This window comes from Salvia splendens, chromosome 8 (assembly GCF_004379255.2).
Source record: "Salvia splendens isolate huo1 chromosome 8, SspV2, whole genome shotgun sequence".
In the NCBI taxonomy this organism is placed as follows: domain Eukaryota; kingdom Viridiplantae; phylum Streptophyta; class Magnoliopsida; order Lamiales; family Lamiaceae; genus Salvia; species Salvia splendens.
The window spans coordinates 20,869,309-20,895,040 of NC_056039.1; the positions used below are offsets into that span (position 1 = coordinate 20,869,309).

At 36.1% G+C, this 25,732-nt stretch overlaps 1 protein-coding gene across 1 annotated transcript; it reads right to left on the reverse strand.

The window, feature by feature from the left end:
* Positions 1 to 8,568: 8,568 nt before the first annotated feature.
* Positions 8,569 to 23,265, reverse strand: LOC121745909 (metal transporter Nramp5-like). Its single transcript, XM_042139853.1, has 10 exons — positions 23,072 to 23,265; positions 22,892 to 22,970; positions 21,903 to 21,943; positions 21,041 to 21,073; positions 11,119 to 11,164; positions 10,871 to 10,975; positions 10,495 to 10,604; positions 9,486 to 9,667; positions 9,074 to 9,143; positions 8,569 to 8,763 (listed from the first exon to the last, which is right to left on the reverse strand). The coding sequence occupies exons 1-10, from the start codon at positions 23,195 to 23,197 to the stop codon at positions 8,569 to 8,571; spliced, it is 987 nt and encodes a 328-aa protein (XP_041995787.1). The 5' UTR covers positions 23,198 to 23,265.
* Positions 23,266 to 25,732: the final 2,467 nt, after the last annotated feature.

Here is a 25,732-nt window from a genome sequence, read left to right on the forward strand (position 1 = left end):
GGTTAATCATCATAGAGAGCTTTATATAATTGTTCATTTAATTATTGCAACACTCAGTGTGCTTCATAGTTCTATTAGACATGCTGATAAGTAGAAGATAGTCGATGATCAAGTAATATAAAAATATAACCGGTCGGGTGGATCAGTTTGCAATTGTCGTTGCGACTTGATCAGGGCGCTCATCTCTCTTTCAAAACTATTTATAACTCCCTAACATGCAACCTACTTTAAACAGTAAGAGGCAAGTACGGGGTCGATCCCACGTAGAAGCTGGTGCATTGAGTGTGTGTTTAGTGAACAGGGTTTTGGCTGCGGCCACGCTTTAAGTTGAGAGTTTTTTTTTACTTTTAAACTACTGGATTAAGCTAGGCAGAATGTAAACTATCTACTTGATCAAGTGACATATCATGCTGGAAACAGTGAACTGATCAGGTAAGCAACAAACTGAAATAAATGACTTAACTACTTAGGCATGCTACGAATCTACGAAATACTTTTCCAATCAACATTATGCAAGTTCAAACATTGGATCTGAGAATTTAAAACTGAAACTAAGCTAGAAAGTCGACGAGATTTCTGAAAACAAATAACTTTGATTCGAAACAGTATTCAGAACAGAACTTGGAAAGTGCAAAATACAAAACAAGAACGATTTTTCAACTTCGTAACAAACACAAAATTTAACTAAGTGACTAGACTTGAAATGTAAGAAAGCGATAAATCCAAAAGGTCCTCGGTCGGAAACTGAAACTGCGCCGAACAGATCTGTGTTTCTCTGTCGCGCTCCCTTCTGTCACACTCCTTCTTACTCTCTAGCTAACCATTACTAACTCTCTAAACGAAACTGGAACGTAACTCCTAAAAAAAGCGGAACTAAAAAGAAGATAAAAGGAACAAAGAAAAAAAGCCCTTCTCTATGGTGATGCGTCCTCTATTTATAGACTTTTCATAACAACTTCCAGTTGTGATAATAACTTTGGCAGAGAATCTTAGTCTTTTGCTGGAATTGCACGTCTTATCCGTCGAGTCAGCTTATACGTGTCCCCTTTCTGTTTCGCAGTGGTCCTTGATAATCGATTGAGGATCGCTTTCCACAGCATCGGCTATACGTGTCCTCTTCTGCAATGTAGTGGTCCCCAACTAACTGCTTGCACATCACCTTGATCAACCCACACTATTTTGAGTCTTTTTCGCCTTCTGAGCCAACATGATCAGTTTGGTCTTGTTGTCCTTGGTCAAGCGGCATTTCTGCACAATTAACACTCGATTTCCGCGTGAAACTGATCAAGTAGCCTACATTTTACCCTCTTAACCGAAGCCTGAAATAGGCCTTATCAAACTGCTCACACTTAAAACATACTTGTCCTCAAGTATAAAGAAAAAGAAAAGAAAAAGAGAATAAAACAAATTTCAGGCATGGTTTCTCGTTTCAAGAAAGTAAAAGAAGAAGAAACAAAACACAAGACTTAAAACATAGACACATATTCACATAGATGCATAAAACCGAATAAACTTCCAACAATCATACCCGAGGTTGAGGTCAATCCATTTGCCAGCAGCTTTTGTTTCCATCCTTTCACGTTCACTTGATCAAGGTGTGAGTTCGTCAAGTAGCTCAAATTTAAACCAACTGTTGGATTCACTCAGTCACTCATTTCTCACTAGAGATGTTAGTACTGTTCACTCAGTAATTGCTACAGATTTAATACCTCGAGTCTGACTGCACAAGATAGTTCCTTAAGGTCTCTGTTTTGGTTGTAATGGGGCTTAGGGTAGTAATGTGTTTAGGTAAGGTCCTAGGGGTTCTAGGTTAAAATTTAAAAATATAAACTGGAAGAAGAAAAATGAAAAGCACATGAGTCAAGAGACCAAGATCTGAACAACTTTACAAGATCAAGCTGAGTTTACTTCTTTGCCACTTGGCAGCTCACTTGGTCAAGCGACCTTAGCCTTTAACTTCCTGGCTTATTTCTTAACTATCGACTTACTGGGTCAGGTTACAAACTTCTTTCCTGCCCTTTTCAACTTTTTTTTTCTTAATCAACCTAACTGATTAACTTGATCAACCTGGCTACCCATTTATTTCGACCCCTCTATCGCTATTCTCTTTCCTTTTGAAATAGTCCATCTTTCGACCCGTTTTTCTCATGTGCTTATAAAATGTAAAAATGTGGGTTTTAGGTTTCAAAAGACGGGTAAAAGTATATACAGGCTCAACTTGGTTTACTAGGGGGTTCCTTGTTTGATGAGGCGGGTTTGAGAAACGAAGGAAAAAGTGGCTCAAATGGTTAAATCCTAATGCCTTTAGTCCTTACTACTTGTGCAATTTTCATCTAAATATCAAAAGGTAGCCTCTCTTTTTTTTTGTAAAAATAGTATAAAGTGTTCTACTTTGGCTAATAACTCACATTTTAGAGAGGCTTTACAGAAGGATTTAAATTGAGCATTTCCATCATACTTACGTTATCCAAACTGATCAAGTTGAGAGCAATTAAGTTTTCACATGTAAACATGTTGTATCCTTTTTCTAACTCTTCCCCAGACATTCATATCTTTCATTTACTCAATTTCATGCATGCTGCCCTAATTAATTCTATCTGTTTGTTTGGTTTTTAAATCTGACATGTGTGATTTCAATTAGGCTAACTCTCCCCCCTCCCACTGCATTATAGCTCGCCCTCGAGCGGCTTGGTGAAGTGGAAAAAGGGTTAGGCAACGGCACATGTATATCAAAAACTAAGTAAAACTTCTCACACTTAGACCAAACACTGGGCTAAGTGGGAGATAGTGCCCAAATCAAAATCATGCCGAAAATAAGAAAAACAAGAGTAAAACAAAAACACTCAGTCAAGAAAAAGAACAATAAATCCATAAACTTCTCACACTTAGACCAGGCACTGGGCTAAATGTGAAATGGATAAAAACATGGTAATTACAAACCTAAAAAAACAAAAATAAAAACAGAGATTGTTTCAAAAATTGAAATGAGTTGGGGTAAGATGTTACTGCTATTTCTTCCTTGGTGGCTGGGCAGCTTGAGTAGAGGTGGGCTTGGTTGCAGTAGTGGCATGCCTTGCTTGAGGGGAGCGAGTAGAGGGAGGTGGTGGGTGCCTTGTGATGGGTTGTCGCACTAAGGAACTGGTTGGATCACGCACTGACTCCAGCAGCCTTTCCATGACAGTGCCAATCCGGGTCATCTGAACCAAGTAGGCTTGGGAGTTCTCCACCAGCTGCGCCATCATCTGCTCAATGCGCAGCTTCCAGTCAGTGTCTTTCTGGGCGGCCTCCTCTGTTTGCTCGACCCTTGGGGGCCACTATCGCCAGTTGTGTCCTTTGATGCTTGCTTGGGCTGGCTGGGCGTTCAGTATGCCTCTGTCTTGTTTCCAGCTGGCCTCTTGACTGCTCACGCTGGCCGATAGTGTAGAAATGGAATATCCCCTGGCTTCCCTTCTCTAAAACTTGTATTCTGAAAAAAAAATTGATGTCAAAAAGTTCAGGGGAAGGGCAATGAAGGGGGCGCCTGACACTCTCTTGGTTCTCCAAGTTCCAGTTCCTCCGTAGGTAGCCGCCAAGGAGATGGCACACATTCAGGTGGCGTGTCGGGCGTGTAGCGATCTGATTGATCGAGTAGGCTAGCCAGAACCCCAGATGGACCTTCCGCTACTCCGTCATGCACCACATAAAGTAAAGTTCAGCCAAAGTAATCATTGCGGTAGTGTTGGCTTGGCCCAATAGATTGCAACCAAGATAGACTTGAGCAATGCGGAGGGCAGGGTCTGCAATGTGGTTCCCCCGGGACTCAGATGCATTGAAAGCTGGAGCACGGTCGTGGCTGATTGCTTGCCAGACTCCTGCTGGTCAAAGTCAGCCTTCTTGCTTGGGAGGCCTATGTCGCGCCCAAACCACTCTCCGTTGGCCACCTGATCATTGTTATAGAGTCTCATACGAATGGAGAATCATTGAGGCACATTCGTTGTGGGTGGCCAAATACCCTTAATGTGATGCTCCTGGCATCGAGGTTGGTCTCTCCAGTGAACCGGAAGGAGGTAAAGAACTCCTTGGCTAGAGCCTCGGGAACAGGGGTTGCATCGATATCCAGCAACCACTCAAAGCATATCCCGGTGATATACTCGGTAAATTTCTCCTCTACCCCTATCTTCTCCAAGGTGCGCTGGTGGAGCTTATTCTCGGACTTGAGTCGTTTCAGCTTTGTAACCCTCTAATTAACCTCTTCTTGCTATTTCAGGTTGTCGAATTCAAGCATTCGCTTGAGGAGATTCGCGGTCAGAACCACAGATTGTTTGGAGTAGTTCACAGCAGCGGCTGGCTAAGGCCTCCTCTCCATGCTTCGCTTGGAGGTCCTGGTCCAGTGTAGTTCAGGCTCTCCAGTCTCACTGCTTTCGTCATTATCGCGCGGCAGTGAGGGAGCTGCTTGGTCAGCTTCCCGAATGAATATCCCCTTGTTGATAGGGCGTGTTCTCTTGGAGGAAGGCTGGGCTAGCTCTTTCCCCTTCCTCTTTTTCTCCATCCTTAACTAGCTGTCATCCACAGCCTCTTCTTCGTCTATAAGGGTCCGCACACGGCGCGGCCTTCTGTGTAATTGCCCCTCCTCCCTCTCGAGGATGGGTTCATCATCGAACGTCTGCAAGAGGTTCCAGTCTGCCCCCTGCTCTGAAGCAAGATGTTGCTGGGGAGGGGTTGATGGACCACCATGTCGTCGGAGTTAGAGCCTCCGCCACTCAGTGGTGACGGGATATTGAAGGCATGGACGCCTTCTTCTTGCCTAGGGCCAGGTCTACCAGTCCCCTCGACTAGCAGCTCGACTTCTGCCCCCTCCAGCCTCGAGTCAAGGCGACCAGTTTCCTCGACTGGCAGCTCGACGTTCTCCTCCTCCAGCCTTGAGGTAGGTCTAGAAGTGTCCTCGGATGGGTGAGCAATAGGCTGCTCAACATCCTCCCCCTTCTCTATAGCTTCCAGGTCTTCCACCATTACAGTAGCTCTACTGTAGTTGTCCTCTATATCTATTGGTGTAGGTGTGTCGTGCACGGGTGGATTGGATATGGGATTGTGGAATCTAGGGGAGGAAGGCGGACTTTGTGATTTGGGAGAAGATGCTGAAATTTGGGTTGCGGGAGTAGGAACGGGATTTCTGAGTCGAAAAAACTTCATCTCCAAGGTATTCGATTTCTCGATTCTATTGAATCCTCTATGAGCCATATAAGTATCATAGTCCATGTGTAAGCAGCTTATCTTGAAAAGACAATCTTCTAATAAGACATTGGACATGGAAGTCTCGCCTTGCATGAAAGATATATCCGGGTCATCATACACATTATATGCTATCACCATTCTCAGATGTAAATTCTCGGGTTCCATTCCTTGGAATAAATCAATTCAGTTTCTCCTAAATGAAGAAATTCCTATTAACCAAAACTTAAAAATGTTACCACATTTTCCTAAATATATGGCAAAATAGGAATCAGCCTACCAAATTGAGAAGATTTTTATTCAACTACACAAATTTGTGTTATGAACTCAGTGTTAGAGATATGGTCACAGTAGCATCAACACAGAAATATCTAACAGATTTAACCTAAATCAGAATGAAATATTTAAACTAAATCAAATACGACATTGTCTCTACAACCACACAATACCAGAACCAACCAAACGAAAGCACAGAGAATGATCAATTCATGGATAATCAGTCAGTACAAATCTTCAATTGAATGAAGAACAACTCATAGTAGAAAAACAGAGAGTGAATTTCCAGAAATTAAGCCACTTAAAGGTTAATTAAAGACAATTAAAACCAGCTCGTACCAAGTTCGGCGGCGGAGGTGAGCGTAGTAAGGCGATTCAGTGCCCTAAGCCGATTTGACACAGAAAGAGCCCTTTGTTGTGTTGCCGTTACAGAAGAAAAATATGAAAGAAAGGCATTTATATACTCCATGTCAGATACTATAATTTTTATAATCTTATTCAATAATGAAATGAAGTAAAGGGAAAACATGAAAATTGGACACAAATTCTTAGCATATACTATCTATCACATTCTATTGGGAAATAATATATAACTAAGATTATCAAATTCACTTCTAAGAAAATATAATTTCTGTTAAATCGTTGTTTTTTAAAATATATAGTACTAGTAATTTTTTAATACATTGTAAAATTTTAGTATTGATTTTTCATATACTTGCCCATCGTTATACATACCAATTGTGTAATTAACTTGTAAGTAACTTAAGACAGGGTGTAAATAAATAATTAATAAAACTGTATATAATATTATAGATAATTAATTCATAACCTTTTGAGATAATATGGAACCAACAATCACAACATTATTGAACAAGCACAATGCAACCAACAATCATAATATTATTGAACAACATGTTGACTAAGTCCTTTAAAAATCATTTCCCAATCATCATCTAAGAAATCATTCACAAGCCCAAAGCTTCGTGGGCGTTGAGATCAAAATTGCACCATCTTCCTCAAACATGTCCATGGATAACAAACATGGCTTTAAGCAGTGGTGGACGCAGAATTTTGATGTTGGGGGATCCAATTCTAGGATATTTTTTAAATATCGGTGTTGCCGAAAATTGTGACATTATAAAGATGCAAAAGAGATGAATGAGATAAAAATATTTAAATGATATGAAAACTAGAGTCTTGGCATATTTGTGCATTTAATATTAGTATTAATTATGAATAATTTTTTAGATAAGTTAGTCATGTAGAAGTACAAAACATAAACTTTGTTTGTGCATAATAGCTTAAGAAAAATAGTAACAAACATCACAAAGAATAGCAAAAAGACAAATTGAAATACAAAAGTCAAAAGGAGCTTGATGGGAATCGACCTTAGGCAATGAAATTGCTAAGCCTAGTAGCTAACCACTTGAGCTAAATACAATGAATATATATAACATAAATCCTGAAATAGTTGGGGGTTTCATGGGACCCCAAGGCTCTTGATAGGTCCGCCACTGGCTTTAAGTAGACTAAAATATTATAGTAGGTCATTTTCAGCAATCTCAAGCATTGCTTATTGTTGTCTTTACTACTGAAGTTATGTTATTGATTCCCAACATTCTTGTGTGTGTTCTATATTTTTCAAAATACCTCCCACTACAACAATTGATAAAGGCATTCCTCTACAACTTTTTGCAATTTCCTTCTGTGGAATTATGGATCACCTTTTGGGCTTGGAATTAATTCGGCTGGGCCATTTTAATTGATGGCCCGTTCTAAGTGTAATGAGTCCAGCTCTTCTTGGCCCATTACTTATGGAGCGATTACCCGATGGCTGCCACGTGTCATCTTCACCCGGATTATAGCGCTGAGCCGTTGGATTGTGAGGTGTGTTTTCTCTGAGTCTTTAATCGACTCTCAACGCTTCACTCACTCATTCGATTCACTATTCTCTCTCTCTCTTCTCGAGCTTTCGCTCTGCCTTCTCTCTAAGAAACTCTCTCTCTCTCTGAAACTCTGGCCGATTTTCTTCTCCGATGGCTTCGATCTCTTCTTTTTGGTGAGGATCGAGTGTTATCTCTCAACCTCTGCGTTGATCTGGAGATTTGAGTGAGTTCAAACGGTTGAGTTTGTCCCTCTGTGATTTCTGGGAGGTTTATCGGTTGGTTTCTTAGATCCGTGAGATCCGAGGGTTCTTGAGGCCTTGTGGCTGTGATTGAGTCAGATCTGTGGCGTGAGGTGGCTGTAAGTGGTAGCAGTCGGGTAATCCTAGCTCGGGGTTTAGATTGGTTCCACGGTGCTCCCTTGTGACTTGTTGGATAGGACGGAGGAGGTCCTTGGCCCTGGTGTAGTCGTGGTTGCGACCTGAGCCATTTCTCTGTTCCTTGTGTTCTGTTTTTGTGTTTACAGTTTTAGATCCATTCTGGATCTGTTCCTTATATTACTAACTGATTTCTTGAGTGTGCAGGTGAATTGTGGTGAGAAGTCTGGTACTATTGCAAGAGGTTAAGTCTTGTAATAGATTAGGGTTTAGTCTACCAATTCTTGTACTCCCTGAATTGTTCTTGTTTGTAATATTTGGTGTTGTACTTGGCTTGTACCTTCTGAGATTAGCCATCTCAGTCTCTGTCATATAAAAAGAGGTCCCGGTAATTAGTGAACCCCGAGTAATCTGATCCCTACACCTTCTCAATTTTCTCCAATCAAGAGGAAAACATTAATCTCCAAAACCAAGTTTAGAGAATAAGACCCAACTACTAACGTCATCAAGAAATTCCATTTGATGGGTATAATGACTTTTTAATTGTACCATTGTTAACTACAATTCTCATTGTTCGTAAAGAAATATTGTATCTCGGGTTATAAAAGTTCGACCATAACCCTAAAAGCTCGGGTTTCGGGCTAGATAATATTCTTTAAGTTATCCTTGATTATGTTCACATTTGATTTTCAAGTTTTCATATCAGATTTAGTATCACCAAAGTATTTCGTGTCAAACTTTATGATTTTTAAAGTTGTATGAGAGCCATAGTTTAACCAAATTGCAAGAATTTTTTTCAGCAATTTACTCTATTTTTTAAAACATTAAGAATTGAATAAGTTTACCTTGAGGAGGAAGGATGCTGAATTTAGTGTTAAGTCGCTACAGCTATCTTCGTTTTCACTTGAGAGATCATCTGCTAAGCAAACATTACCAGACACGGAAATAACGGCCACATTAATCAAAAAGGCTACAAAAAGCGCAAATCCACTCTCAATCAAGAAGTATCGACAAGCATCCTGAAATAATAAAAGTATTTAATTAGAAATACAAAATTAATAAATTCGTCAACATAAAAATGATACTCCATAGACATGTTTAGCACTCTAAATTTAATACCCAAAGTCTAACACTATACAATCAAGCAGACAAGTTGAATATTGGTACTAGGACAATAGCCTGCCAAACCAAAAGTAGTTACTTCCTGCCCAATTAATTCATTGACTCATTTTAGTTAATATTTTTCAGAAAATATAATTAAACATGTGCTTTCATTTCTGAACAAATGGTTTCGACATATTGCAAAATATCCACCACATATTTACTTACATTAATGCCACGAACAGAATTAGGTATCTTTCTCGACAACACTAGAGCAGAATGAAGAAAATGATTATGCCTGCAACAAAAAATGAAATAATTTATCAATTGCGAGACTTAATAAAGTGAAAACAACAACTTTCTCTTGATACCAAAAACAAAAATTAAATTAAATTTATAAAAATTTAACAAACCTCTAAATATTTCTTGTAATATTTTTTCGTATTTATATAATACAGTATGAAAGAGGAATAAATTCCTAATTATTAAATTTAACTAATTAAATAATACTAATATTTAAAAAAATACTTTTAGCATAAAATGGATAAAACATCTTTAGAAATTTTTCATAATTGTTGAGGCAGCCTCAACATGTATTAGATCGTTAGAAAATAAGATATAAATATAGAAAGGAACATATGGCATAACGAGTGCGCCGAGCAACGCGATGGCGTCCCCGGTGGCGCCTTGGCCTTTTAACTTAGGAACAAACATTCCCTTCATCACTTCTTTAGCCGGAGGTTTCACATAGCTTAATTCTCCGAAGAAACATGCTGCCATTATGAATACTAATATTGTTATTAAAAATTCCAGCTTCCTAACCTGTTTTTTATTAAACAAAAAAAAATATTAGTATTACTTAGGATTAGCCGGAGTACTATTTATTAAAAAATAGTAATTAAAAAAGTACTTGACTTGCACCTTTTTATGTTTTTGTATTACATATATTTTACATGATGGTAATTTATTTTTCTTTATGTATATTCGAGTGGCATATATCAAAGGTTTTTTTCAGGTTTAGTATAGAAGGATTTCAAATACGCGGAATAATAGAATTGATTTTATACCTTACTACACCTATTTTATAGAATTATTTAAATGCACTTGCAATCTTTTATTTCATTTTCTAAAAATAAGAAATATATCTGGTTAGTTAATACTATTAAAAAAAGCAAGTTGCTAAAAAGAGAAGATAAACAGGCTGTATATATTCGATATGCAGTAGTTGTGAACAATAGAATTAATATGTAGATTCGATCAAAGCATAGCTGTTTAAAATGAGGACAAAAAACATTATCATTTAGGTAAAGAGGGATCTCCAAAACAAATTTAATATGTGGGGTAATTAGTTGTTAAGTCTGCGTGATTCTAATATACTTATTCTCCAATTACGAGAATAATTTGAGATAAATAAGTAATGTTACCAACTAATTATCCGAACCATTTTCATAAAGAAAATGCTATCATCATCTCCATTGTCATCTTGCTGATTAGTTGTTGACTATGGTAAATCTTAAAAAACTTGAAATAAATTTGTAGTGGAGTGATTGAAGACTTGAAGTCTAGATATTTAAGCAAAGCGTGAATTAATTAATTTATGTTTAGTATAGAAGATAAACTTAATTTTTAAATGTAGATTCAAGACTTACACCATATTTTTGTAGACCGAGCAAGAGTAGAGTACTGCACCAGGTGCAGAGAACCCCAACCCAAACTGGTATCTTAAATAAGATGTTCAGAGCAATTTTAATCACGGTCAAAAAACAATTTTAATTAGTACAAACAATTTTGCACTTAAAATATTTACTACTTATAATATTTATGAACAACTCCATCAAAGTTAGTTGTGATGTGTACAATAATACTCAATCATTGGTCTATATTTTGATCTACATAATTTTTCTTTAAAGAAGACGTTAAATCAAAAATTTACTTAAACATATTTGGATATTATATTTAATTTTTAGTATTTTATTTTATTATTAAAAATTATGTTTTGAATCTTTCATTGCTAATAGATAAAACCTTCTGGGATGTCGGCAGTGATGACAACAAGCTCAGCTAGAATCCACAAGCATAATTTGACGAATATTGGATACTCAGCCTTGCAATGCTCCGCTAAATATTTGCCTATATTTACATGAAAAATAAATTTAACCAAATTTATATGTAGTTGTTCAATATATTAAAAATAAATTAATAAAAGTAATTTAGTCATATAATGTTAAAACATTAAACATATGTGTGTGTATATAATAAAAATGTACATGTACCAGTGCTGACTCCTAGATTTGCTGCTAGTGATTGAGTTATAAGGGTCTATGAGGCATATGATTGGTTTAGGCCGAGAGGTGAGAGACGATTCTGGGCTAAGTATGTCTGGAAGGACTTTGTCCCTCCTAAGTACCCGTTCTTTACTTGGCTCGCGCTTCGAGGACGCCTTTCCACACGAGATCGCTTACACTTCTTGGAGAATATGGACCCTACTTGTCAGCTTTGTCACCGAGAGGAGGAATCAGCAGACCATATCTTTTTCAAGTGCACAAAGACTTGGACAGTTTGGGGAAAGATTATGCTTTGGCTTGGCATTGCGAGGAGATCGACGACAATTAGGAGCGTCATCAAATGGGCAGGACGGCAGATTCGAGGATCTCAGATTGTTCAAACGGCAAAGAGGATTGCTCTTATGGCTTCATGGTCGATCATTTGGAGGACACGGAATAAGATTATCTTCGATAGGAAAGCATGGGACGCAGCGAGGGTCATCTTGTTGGGGTTTGGAGCCCCTTGTACAGCGGAAGACTTGTACAAACAAATAAATCAGACGTAGGATCTATTTGACAGATTATGGGATTAATCAATTCACATGTTAACACAAAATTACATGCTAGAACGCAAATAATTCATGCTCATAGAATATAAATCCTAAACATGAATTCTACGGTTTAGAGTTACTGATTTGATTCTCTAAAGAATCGTCGATTGCTTGCGCCTTCTCCACGATGATCTTCAATACTAGACCACAGATCTTCTGACTGGTATCCCGAACTGTATTCCGACATCAGGGTGGGCTGATCTTATCAAAACACTAGGACTCGAATAAAGAAGACAGAACTTTCTCACGGAGAAGGAGCTGAAGAACTCACGGAGGAGAAATTTTTGAAAAAATCGTCCTCTTCATAATAATAGAAGTGGACGAAATTTTCATACTGAAAATTAATTAATTTCTGTCTCATTTATTCTCCTATTTATAATAGTTCATATTGGGCCCAGTCAGGGATCTATGGAAGGCTTTGGATATGGGATTCCCCAATTAGCTTTTTACTAATTAAATTGAGCCCACAATTTAATACAAGCTTATATTGGAATATTACAAGCAGCCACTACAGACGTAATATTGAACTCCCCATCCAAATCCGAAATTACAAGTAATTCGGGTTTCAACTTTGTTTATTATTTATTTCCCGCGCTTAAGATAGAAATGTTCATTAATTAATTAAAGTCTGCTATGGACTTAATTAATTAACATCTTATTAATTCCAAGAGTAGACTTAGCAAGAAACACTTATTTATTATTCCTAGAGTAATAAAACTCCAACTGGCCAGTTTCCGAATAATAAAACCTTGTTCAAGCTCCTCTTGAGGACATTATCAAACGAGACTCACCTCGCGCACGTTTCAACATAATAGCAATCCTAGCACCGTTAGATAATGATCACCACTACCCAATATACCTGGATCGTTGGGTGACGAAAAACCCGCACCTTGGTAAGTCAAGGCAGTAGATACTCAATACCGTATGCTCAATGCTAACATATGTAGATTAAGAAATAGATATTTATCAAGACCTAGTCTTTCAGTATATAGCATAAAGACACGTCTTGCTGTTAGATCCATTTAGTGCTATACCACACCAACGTCATCTTATTTCAATAAGGCTTAGAAATAATCGGACTGACATTGCAACCGTTCACGATAGGTAGCCAAAGCCTATCTAGGTTGTGAAATTCTTCTTTTTCTTTTGCAAAGCATTGCATAGAACCGACTGTAGTTACCTTAAAGTGGACGACGCCCACAACCAGTCTACTAAGCAAAAGACTTAGGCTTTGTTTACTTCTTATGCATTTAAATGTTTATAAAACATCTTATAAACGCACAAGCAAACACTATGTAATAATATATTGATTCTATTCGTGCAAACTGCTCGAATGATACTGAATCGGGTTAAAAGTGAATTGTAGAGTTTTTTCGTACACAAGCAAGATTCTATTCGTCCGAACTCGCTCGAAACATGCTTTTCAGTATACTAAACCTAACAATCTCCCACTTATACTCAAAACATGCTTTCGAGTATACCCACTGTCAAAAACTCTCCCACTTATACAAAAAGCAGGTATTGGAGCTAGATATATCGAACTACCATTCATTTCACATCATGTTTGAAACATGTTGCCACAAAGGCATTTTTCTGTGAAAAATCTGCTCGGTTGTTCTCTGATAATATCTTTTGCGTCACTATGTCTTTGCTGCGTACTTGATCTTTAATTAATTTCATCTCTATGTGATTGTTTAGCTTATGATCTCGTGTTCCTCTTGAGTTAGCCTTTGCTAGAGTAAAAATACTCATAGGTATACTCAAACTTACGATCAAAGCTACTAGGAGTATACTCCTAATGTAAACACATAAACTGAGGATGACTTACTCGATCACTGATTAGCCATAAGACTTAGTCAGTGTAACCCCAAGGACATTACATGAATGACTGGTAAACTAGAATATAGCGATTAGTCTTTCTCAAGTACTATGGTATATTCATTACCTCAATCAAAGTCCTTTGCCACGGTTAATATGATATATATTTGCTATGCTAAAGCACAACTAATATCAAACTTAGTACACATCATAGCATACATGAGATATCTATCTGCAGAACTAGTCTCATAATTCTTGTTCTCACTAAGCGTCAAACGACACTTGTCTAGAGACAAGACAATTCCATCTTGAAAGGTAACAACCTTTTCATGGAATTTCCAATGCTAAAATGTTCCAAGCTATGTATAGATATAGGATTCCTAAGAGAATCTCAACATTCTTTCTAGCAATCTTAAAGACTTAGATGCTTAGAATGTAATTAGTTTCTCTTAAATCCTTTATCTTAAACTGGGTAGACAACCAGTTTCCTACACTAGATGTCAATCTTAGTTGTTTGCAACTTTTATAGATTTCATCATCGTAGAGTACCAATAATACCATATTTAATGCACTTTCAACTTCCTTGTGCATACTACACACTTAAAGAGCACATGTCAAATTCCAAACATTTGACAATCTCGACAAAACACTTATCTCTGATTTAGATGCTTGCCTAAGACCACAAAGGTCTTCATAAGCCTCCAATCATGTGTTTCTTGTCCTCTATTACATACCTATTAGGATGTTCCATGTAGATTATTTCTTCAAGGCTTCTATTAATAGAAAGTTGTCTTGACAATCATGTTACATACATTCTAATTATGTGAGTGCTGATAGACAATAGGATCGAACAAATCTTGGCACAAAAACAACGAGAAGATGATATTTCTCTTTGGGCATAGCCCATTGTCACTGTCTAGCCATTTGAGATCCATATTTACACTTGCAAATGTACTAGCTCCCACTAACTGACACAGCCTGTAGGTAGTATTGCAAGTCTTGTAAAACATGTTGTCTATCGAAGATTGTAGTTTGGAATCTATCACATTTCCAAGGATGAATATCCAAATGAACCAATTATACATTGTAGTTAAAGGGATTATGTTCAAGTTAATCTAAGACCGAGTCTTTTGACACTCTTAGACCCATGAACTTGTCATGTTCCTGGGAACGCTCCCACTACGACATGGTTCTAACAATCTTAGGTGTTGAAGTTGATTTTATTAGTGCAAAAGTTTCTAATGGTATGACTCTTTGGTAATATGGAAAATCCGATATCTCTCTATGTCCTGAGAGTTATCACGCTGTTAGGCTTTTAGTTCCATTCTTGATCTTCATACAAGAATTATATCTTTGAAGATTACAGAACTTATAACCTTACATCATTTGGGACAACCTTAAAACATACCTCAGTACTCAACTCCAATTACTTGGATACCTTTCCAACATTCGTTGGAACAACATTACACCTTGAGATGTGCTAGACTAGAGTCACTCTAGTCCACAACTCGTGTTTTGTAGAAGGTACTGATGATGGTAGTTTCTTTAAGGTGTATCTCGTTATATCTAACGCTTATCCCATCAATGATAAGATTTTCATGAGTACAACTCATCACTTGATCAAACTTGTCTTAGAAAGACTTTGATTCCTTCTTACATAACTATCCCATTCTTTGAAAAAATGCTTGGATTCGTTAATGGAGATTAGACTCTCACTACTGATCATAAAGCTTTGCTCGTCTTCTTATTGGTGTAAATCATTGAGACTTGTTAGTCTTTCTACGTTTGCACTTCTATAATTATTCTGAATCAAATGATTCTAACTCATAGTGCATCGAATAGACATTCTCGACTTTCAAGCTATTTAACAAACAAATTGTTAAAATCTTGATAGTCTAGATCAGTTTGAACAATAGCTAAGTATTTTCTTGGCCTTAAGACTAAAAAGCCATAAATACTTTATCATTCATTGTTTAAGAAGTTGATGTGTTATTTCATACTCAATCTTTTTGCACTTATATTGTTTCAATACTACGATGCCTTAATCATCAACCATAAAACAATAATTGAGCATTATAAGCTCCCACTGCAACAAAAGCCTAACTGGATCAAGATCTCTTACTTAGAAGTTGCATTGTCATGTAAGTCATTGTCCTTCTTTACAAGAGGTCAATTCAACTTACAAAGCATCTTTACTCGCTTTAAACAAACTTTGATGACTAATCAGGCTCTTCCATTTCCACATCTAGTCTTTTGTTCAAATGAACTAGGACTTAGGAAAACTGCAGCCTTGATGAATTTGTCATCAATCATGTTACTTTTCTCTAACAGTAATATAACGACTAATATTCTGAAGGTTTTCTACTTTTCGGTTAAACCTTCTTTTAGTCATTTCTTATTACTCTGGGCGATGACCTGAGTCAGAAACTATTTGAGTGATCAAAAGATTCCTCAAAATATTCTGTCCCTTTAGGATATTCCAATCGAATCATCTTGACAGATTCTATTGATATCCACCTTTCATCGTCACTAACCAAGACTTGCCGTGCTACTTAAAAGAAAATAGCTTGACCTTATTCCTTAAAGAACTTGTCAAGTACATGCAAAAAGCATTCTCGAACAATCTTCGTGAAATTATGTCGAGGAAATAGAGGACATGAATCATTGAGTATAAACTCCAAGTTTAGCGGTGAGAATCTTATCCATTTTAATTTCCAGTCTACATAATTTTGGCATTCGAGTTCATTTCTTTAAGGATAGCAGACAAAATATGAATGACATAATGTAGATTTGACATATAAACTTATTATCACATACTTATGCTCATTACATAATCGCAAATAACCACAAAACAATTATGTATCTTGCAATAGTAAAATTAAAATTTTGTACCCTCCAGAGGAAGTCAATACGTATTAAAATCTTACAATTTTACTGGTCACAACACCGACGAATAGTCCAAAGACCACAGAGTGGCATGGCCGCCTAATGTTGCCTAAGTAAGACCACCGAATTTAGCATTACAGAGTCTCATTTCTACAACACACTCCCATAACAATGCTCATTTGCTGCTAACAAGATCAAGCTATCTCATAAATCCTGTGTGAACTTCTGAATCTCGCAGTTTCTTAGGATTATTGTCCCCATAGAGCAGGTGGCGATAATATTGGAAACCACATTCTAGTTCATACTATTTATTTTTTTTAGAAGTCCGCCCTCATGAACTCGCTATTTCTTAGGATTATTGTCCCCACAGAGCAGGTGGCGATAATATTAGAAAAAAGCTTCATAAATTGCAGACCAATTGATGGAGACCATATACAACGCACTTGTTGTAATTATCGCTTAGATATTTTATATGGTTTTTGCATAATTATCACATAAACAGATAAGGCAGATAATCCACTTAAAATAGATAAACACCAAATAAACAGATAATTCTATTTAATGCATGGCATTTAAACACGCTGCATAATTAACAGAAATTATTTAAGATTTATCTTGGATAATAATTATCCAAATTCATTTAGGATTTATCAAGATAGTGTTAACTATCTAAATCCACTTAGGATTATTCTAGATTTTATTTCGATAAAATCAAATCCTTCAATTCAAGATAACGTTGATCTAGGATTGTCTTTATTTAAATCATGCTAGGATATTACTAGATAGAAACGATTCCATCATAATCCATAAGATAAATAAAATCCAATCAACCAAGATTTATACAAATCTTAATTCTATTTAGAATAGACATCTAGAATATATCATATATTACTTAGGATTTCTTAGATAAATAAGTTTATCTAAATCTAATTAAATAAGGATTTTCTTATATATTATCTTTATCCTAATCTGTCTAGGATATAAATCCAAAAGATAAGGATAACTTGGATTAATGTTTATTTTAATCCATCTAAGATTTGTCTTAATTAAATCTATTCAAATCAATAGGATAAAATAAATTAATATAAATATTTATCATAATCATCTAGGATTTATCTTGGAATAAATCCATATAAATCCATAGAATTAGATAATATTATATTGTAATTATTCAAATCTATCTAAGATTTACCTAGGAATAATTCCATATAAATCTATAAGATAAGAATAAAATATTATATTATCACTATCCAAATCCATCTAGAATTTATCTATGAATAAATTCATATAAATTCATAGGATAAGAATAAAATAATATTGTCATTATCTAAATCCATCTAGGATTCATCTAGGAATAAATCCATATAAATCCATAAGATATAGATAAATATTAGATAATTATTTTCCAAATATAACTAGGATTAATCTAGGAATAAAATCCATATGAATCCATTAAATAAGGAAAGAATCTAATTAATCCAAGATTTGATTCATAATCAAATCTCATATAATATATAAAATCCTCAAAAGATATATTCAAATCTTATTTCCATATTAATCTTGAATTATTTCCAAAATTGAATCCAAGGATTTGAAAACCCTAATCAAAATTGGAAAGCGAAGTCACGGAATCGAGGTGATGCGACGTCGCGCGGGTGGGACCCGCGCGAGCGTCGCGCATAGGGCAAACCCTAATCTTGCGTCGTCGTACTCGAGTCCGGGAAACTGCCCGCGAAGGGCTCCCACTCGAATCACAGCTGCTACTCTCCGTAGCCGCCGGCGCCGCTCATGGCAGACCGCCGTCCTCGGCTGCTGGAGCGCGTCATCGTCGGATTGCTGGCGTTGCACTGCGGGATACCAACGCTGTTGTCGCTGCGTCGTCGCACCCGCCGCTGCCCGATCGCCGCTGCTGCTGCGCAGCCACCTTGATGGTGCTGCTGCTGCCTCGTTTCCCCACTGCCACGTCTCAGCCACTGCTCCATCGCTGCTGCACGCACGCCGCTCAGCTGCTGCGACGACAGCTTCCTCCGAGCCCGGGATCTGCCCAAGATGGGCTCCCACTCGAAAAACTGTCTCCGCCGGCGACCTGCTGCTGCGCGGTGCTGCGACGCCCCCGGCAGCCAAGAACCACCGCTGTTCGTTGCACAACCGGCCTGCAGCTGCATCGTCGTCACTTGAGCGACGTCGTCGTCTCTGTAGTGGCTGCGACAACAGCTGCCTTTTCCACCTAACTGATCTGCCCACGCCGCCTTTTGCTAGAAGACTTCCTAGCCATTCCGAACAGAAACACCCGTGTCCTTCCCGTGAAACATGACGAGAATCATTCCATTCACGAAGGCGAATTGTTTTCCACCGTCCAAGATCATGTAATTGTCAAAAATTTGCGGCGCCCCAAGAATAAATCAAAGACATGGTGGATGAATTATAAAGTTGGGTTCTGGAGAAATAATTCTCCCAATTCGTTGAATTTGGGCAGATCACGCAGCTATCAACGAAAATATTCTAGCTTTTCGAACTATGCATATTATAAATCATATAACAAGCAACGAAAAACAGATACGTTCGTGCAATTCACATAACATGAAATTAATCCACATAATCAGACCAAAAAATTGGCTCTGATACCAATTGTTGGGGTTTGGAGCCGCTTGCACAGCGGAAGACTTGTACAAACAAATAAATCAGACGTAGGATCTATTTGACAGATTATGGGATTAATCAATTCACATGTTAACACAAAATTGCATGCTAGAACGCAAATAATTCATGCTCATAGAATATAAATCTTAAACATGAATTCTACGGTATAGAGTTACCGATTTGATTCTCTAAAGAATCGTCGATTGCTTGCGCCTTCTCCACGATGATCTTCAATACTAGACCACAGATCTTCTGACTGGTGTCCCGAACTGTATTCCGACATCAGGGTGGGCTGATCTTATCGAAACACTAGGACTCGAATAAAGAAGACAGAACTTTCTCACGGAGAAGGAGCTGAAGAACTCACGGAGGTGAAATTTTTGAAAAAATCGTCCTCTTCATAATAATAGAAGTGGACGAAATTTTCATACTGAAAATTAATTAATTTATGTCTCATTTATTCTCCTATTTATAATAGTTCATATTGGGCCCATTCAGGGATCTATGGAAGGCTTTGGATATGGGATTCCCCAATTAGCTTTTTACTAATTAAATTGAGCCCACAATTTAATACAAGCTTATATTGGAATATTACAAGCAGCCACTACAGACGTAATATTGAACTCCCCATCCAAATCCGAATTTACAAGTAATTCGGATTTCCACTTTGTTTATTATTTATTTCCCGCGCTTAAGATAGAAATGTCCATTAATTAATTAAAGTCTGCTATGGACTTAATTAATTAACATCTTATTAATTCCAAGAGTAGACTTAGCAAGAAACACTTATTTATTATTCCTAGAGTAATAAAACTCCAACTGGCCAGTTTCCGAATAATAAAACCTTGTTCAAGCTCCTCTTGAGGACATTATCAAACGAGACTCACCTCGCGCACGTTTCAACATAATAGCAATCCTAGCACCGCTAGATAATGATCACCACTACCCAATATACCTGGATCGTTGGGTGATAAAAACCCGCACCTTTGGTAAGTCAAGGCAGTAGATACTCAATACCGTATGCTCAATGCTAACATATGTAGATTAAGAAATAGATATTTATCAAGACCTAGTCTTTCAGTAGATAGCATAAAGACACGTCTTGCTGTTAGATCCATTTAGTGCTATACCACACCAAAGTCATCTTATTTCAATAAGGCTTAGAAATAATCGGACTGACATTGCAACCGTTCACGATAGGTAGCCAAAGCCTATCTAGGTTGTGAAATTCTTCTTTTTCTTTTGCAAAGCATTGCATAGAACCGACTGTAGTTACCTTAAAGTGGACGACTCCCACAACCAGTCTACTAAGCAAAAGACTTAGGCTTTGTTTACTTCTTATGCATTTAAATGTTTATAAAACATCTTATAAACGCACAAGCAAACACTATGTAATAATATATTGATTCTATTCGTGCAAACTGCTCGAATGATACTGAATCGGGTTAAAAGTGAATTGTAGAGTTTTTTCGTACACAAGCAAGATTCTATTCGTGCGAACTCGCTCGAAACATGCTTTTCAGTATACTAAACCTAACACATCTTTGAGATCAAAGAAGCTATCTACAGCATCTTGTACTCACGTTTTCCACACGATCAGGTTCTCCTCCACCTTCTAGGCAGATGATGGAGTTCACATGTTTTGGTCTTTTGTTTTTCGGCACACTTTGAGTCACTCTTCAGGGTACTCTTTTTTCCCTTGGAGAGTTTTATCCCATTGGGTTTTATCCCCAAGGGGTTTTAATGAGGCCCGCCCACTCTGGGTTTCGATGAGTGTTTCGAACTGCGTTCGATCGAATTAGGGCCTGGCCCCTTGCTTCTTGCCTCTTGGTCTTTACCTTGTCACTTTGTATTAGCCGACTTGTGACTTTTCACTTGTATTTCTCTCGGGTATGCCCGAGTGTATGATGTAAACGTTTGGTTTGGTTTGGTTTGGTTCATTTTTATTTTACTTATTCATAAAAAAAAATAAGAGCAAACACCAATCTGATAAGTATTACCCACAACAGCTGTACATATGTAAATATAATTAAATATTAGGTGTAAAATGGTTTAATTTCTTTTAATGTATAATCATTTTGCCAAAATTCAATATAGGACAACAAATAGGCTTAATTTCTAGTGTTATAGTGTAATCATTTTGCTAAAATTCATCATAGGACAAAAAATATCAAATCGAACACCCTGAGTTCAAAGAAATTCAATCTTCAAGCAACATTTACACCACTTATCTTTCTCATTTCATTAAAATTTAATAAATTCATTAAAAAAAGAAATCTACTATAAAAAATTGACTTTCTTAAATTATTACATGCTGGATTCTAATTGGGTAATAAGTGACGTGCTCTTCTACACTGCAGTATGCAAGCACGACATACTCAACGGCTCACAACGCCAGTACTTGCACAAGAAGCGCATTTACATGCCGTTGCTTGTGTCGAAAAAGTTCACGAATAGTGGCCATTTATTTTCACTTTCCATATGCAAAGCCAAAAAAAATGGGCGGGTATTGGTGATTGGTTTTGTGACCATTTTCTGAATATTCGTTAAAAAGGATTGATTTTTAACATTCATGGAATCATTGCAGAAGAATTAAAAATTCCGTATAAAGACTAATTCTTTGGGGTCAAAAATATAGGAGAACCGCAAATTCAAAACTTCCGAATATTCTAGGAGCCGAAAGTTATGAAATTCATTTGAAAAAAATTAAATATTCATAGTAGTTAGTACTAAAACTGTCACATTTATGTGAGTAATTAGAAGTGCGTTTGCAGTTTACATTAAATTAAATGAGATTATAAGAAATCAACAAAAGTGTGTATGGGTTTAGCTAATTACTTCATAGCCGTGGTTTGCTCCCGCCTGCAAATCAGTTTCCACTGCAATTAAGATAATTAATCAGCAGCATTACTGCCACAAATATGTATTAATTACTCCATTTGTACACGACATATTGTCTCACTTTGATCTAGTGCAAGTTTTAAAAATTGCGAAAAAGTTAAGTAAATTGCCATGGTCAATGAGAAAAAATCTTGACTATGAATTTTTTCTCCTGGTCAATCTTGTAACATTAAATAATGACTAATTATATGACCTTTTTTTTCAATTTTCTCATAGGAAAAAAATTCAACATCTATATTTATGTTTATTAATATAGTGTGTATGTGTGAAAATTAAAGATATAATTGACTAAGTATATTAAATGAAGCCGTTTACTTAACCAAAACGTTTTGTACACATAATTTTTTGTCTACCAAATCTTACATGGTTTTCCCTAACTCAAAGAACCGTGGGACAAGTGAGGACACTGCAAAAAACTTATCTTTTAAGGACACAAAAATTGAGACGCAATTACTTGTATTGAAAAGTTTTAAAAAATAACAACAGTTTAGGATGCAAAAGAAAGCGTCCTTAAATTAATGACAAAACAACAATTTAGGACGCAAAAGAAAGTGTCCTTAAATTAATAACAAATTAACTTAATCTTTTATTTTTTTTAGGATGTTTCCATTTGTGTCCTCTAATTTTAGTTGGACACCAACAATAAGAACGCTTTTTAAAGCGTTGGTGGTACGTGTATAAACAAAGTAGCATCCTTAATTGCATTAAAAAGCGCCCTTAACGATTTTTTTGTTGTAATGGAAAAATGTCAAAATTATGCTATAATTAGTCATTTCTGAAAGCTACGAGATCGCCAGACTATGATAAACTTAATACTGTACTAAAGAAAAAAATAAAAGAGATTTTTTATCGTCAACGTACTGAAATAAAGAACTCTGAGACATTATGTCGTGGACACGAGAGAGAATGAGACCAATAGAGCTTATAATTTCCCGGATCAAGGTATGCCAACGAGACCAAGAAACCAGGTCCAACATGCTTCAAGAATTTTTTCCACCCAGGTTCCTAAATTTTAAATAATCCAATAAATTCTTTTTCCCTTTTTAATGAAAAAAAACCTACAATAAAATTCTTGAATAAAATCCATAATTTATGAATATTTATACCTGTTGAAATTGATCTTCCTGATCAAATTCTTTGTTTCCGGCGGCGGCAGGCGGCGTCTGCGCAACCGCGACAACACGGTTGGTGTTCCCACCGCCACTGCCCTGCTGCTGCTGCAAGCTTGCCATATTGTAGCAATAAATGTGTGTTTTTTCTTTAGGGAAAATTTATGTAATAAACCCTTTTATTTATATTCGAGGAATCTTGCATATTGCCTGTCCCAAGAACCTCTCATTTAATTCCACTCGTAATAGCTACCTTTGTTTAATGGAAGCTATATATCCACCAAAATAATATTCGTCACAAAAAGGAGACGTTGCTAATTAATTAAATTAGTATTATTGTAATCGTGATTAAATTGGACAAAGGCTCTTGGATTTACTCTAGTTAGGGGTCAAGCTTCTTAAGCAAAATTCAAGATTGTGGTAAAAATCGAAGTGTGTCATGAAACTTGCCGTAGCTAATTAACAAAGGGATGAGAGGTAGCGTGTTGTCTTTTATTTATTCACTCGGGACTCGTTTGGTAGTATATCTAGTGTTTAAACACTAATAAAATTAAAAATTAAAACTAATACTGGTACTACTATTTGTTTCAGGTATATTGTTAATAAACATTCAATATTTATTATTCCTACAAAACAAAACAAGAGTTTGTGAAGAAATAGCAAAATAAATATATTATAGATTCAAAACTTGAACCCCCCAACAATAGTGTTATTCAAAGACCATAGAATTTTAGAAATCTTGTGGTCTAAAATTTTCCAAGTGTAATTTTTGTTTTTATTAATTAAATTGAAAAAAATAAAAAAAAAAACTACCAAATTAAGATTTTGGATGATAATGTCAATATAGTGTTTCGAAAATATCAACACAATGCTTTGAGAATGTCAACACATTGCTTATATTGACATTTTACATGTATTATATTGACATACTCATATACTATGTTCACATTTGTTCCAGTATGAAAAAATAAAAAAATTTCAAATTTTGACATCTGACCATATGCAAGTGAGATCTCGTTAGAATCCTTATGAAATTATCTTTAATTTGATATATGTTATATGAAAAAATAATTTAAATCGAGAAAGTTATATGCGTTTTAAAAGTTATGAGATATTTTTCAAAAGTTAGTTACAATTAATTTGTTGTAAATTGACATTAATACCCTATTGAAGTTTTTTGTTAACCGTATTGACATTCTGAAGCTGATGATCCAGACCTTTAATTTGAATATCTAATGACTACTATTATTTAGTTATAGTTAGCAATTAAGTATTGAGTTAACAATATAACCCTTCCCTAGAGTTCATATATCTACAATTATAGGTTTTTGAATATCCCAAACTCGACTTCAATTATATTAAACTCATAGTTAAAGGTCAACTTATTTAATAATCTTGAAAATATACACAAAACGTTTGACACTCTACAAAACTATGTCATTCAATTCTAAAATGTAGGCTTCAATGTACCTTCGTACCATCTAGATATTCCATCTTCAATGTAATTTATTTATAAGGTTTTTCATTTTTATCATTAATTTAATACTATTTCTTTTCTTAGCTATACTTCATTATTCCCCTTCCCCCTTACTTAAAAAAGATATCACTATTTTGTCTGAATACCTATTTTGTAGTTCACTCAAAAATAAATTAGTCACAGCTACAGCGGATGCATCATCTCACTCCTCACATGTGTCATCGCGCACGTGCCCACCTAACTTGAGAGGCGTGACGCGATTGGTTGAGAGGGGATCCTGGACCCGTGCCTCGAAAGCCTCACACAAACCCCCATACCTCCTTGTCCCGATCCATTAGCCAATCGTCACTACAAAAAACATCTTTTAGGGACACAAAAATTGAAACGCAATTACTAGCATTTTAATTTTTTTTTAATAATCATAATTTAGGATGCAAAAGAAAGCGTCCTTAAATTGAGGACAAATTATCTTAATCTTTTGATTTTTTAGGACGCTTCTATTTGTGTCATCTAGTTTTAGTTGGAACACTAACAATAAGAATACTTTATGAAACGTTGGTAGTATAAATAAGCACACAATTTAATGTCATTAATAGCATTAAAAAGTATCTATATCCGATTTTTTTTAGTGCGTCGTGGATGTACATAACGATTAACGAAGGCTATAAGCGTTAGTGATTATCGGAGGGGCCAGGCCAACCAAGTTATTACTAATTTATTGATAACTGCGATCATGAAACATTGTTCATTCCTCTCTTATCAATAATGAGTTGAGTATTGAGTTTTGTTAAAAATAAATAAATGGATATTTTCAAAATCATTTTTACAGTCCTTTATTTATATGGATTTCGTTTGCTATCGTAATAATACACGGGTAAAATTGCACCTCAAATGCCCATACTTATCCTAAATCCTAACTCTTAAATCTTAGATAAAATTTATTGAGGCTGGACCGTTCAATCATTTTTACATTATCTTTTGAGGCAGATTGACAAATTTATTGATGCTTCACCGCTTAAATCATTTTTATTCTATAATTTTTTTAAGGCAAAACGACATATTCAGAATGACAAATTTATTGCAGCTTCACCGCTTCAATCATATCCTATGTTTTATTGATTTTATCACATGCAATTGTTGTTGGATATAGATAGTCTACGTGAGTATTAAAATTCCGAACA

What these genes read in the sequence shown, in the direction of transcription:
- LOC121745909 (XM_042139853.1), bottom strand. Translation starts at nt 23,197, where the DNA reads ATGGCAAGCTTGCAGCAGCAGCAGGGCAGTGGCGGTGGGAACACCAAC. An exon ending in ATACCTTGATCCGGGAAATT is followed by an intron (nt 21,944 to 22,891) that starts ATAAGCTCTATT and finishes TCTTAATTGCAG; the next exon opens with TGGAAACTGATTTGCAGGCG. An exon ending in CACTGCCGACATCCCAGAAG is followed by an intron (nt 10,605 to 10,870) that starts GTTTTATCTATT and finishes AAAATTGTTTTT; the next exon opens with TGACCGTGATTAAAATTGCT.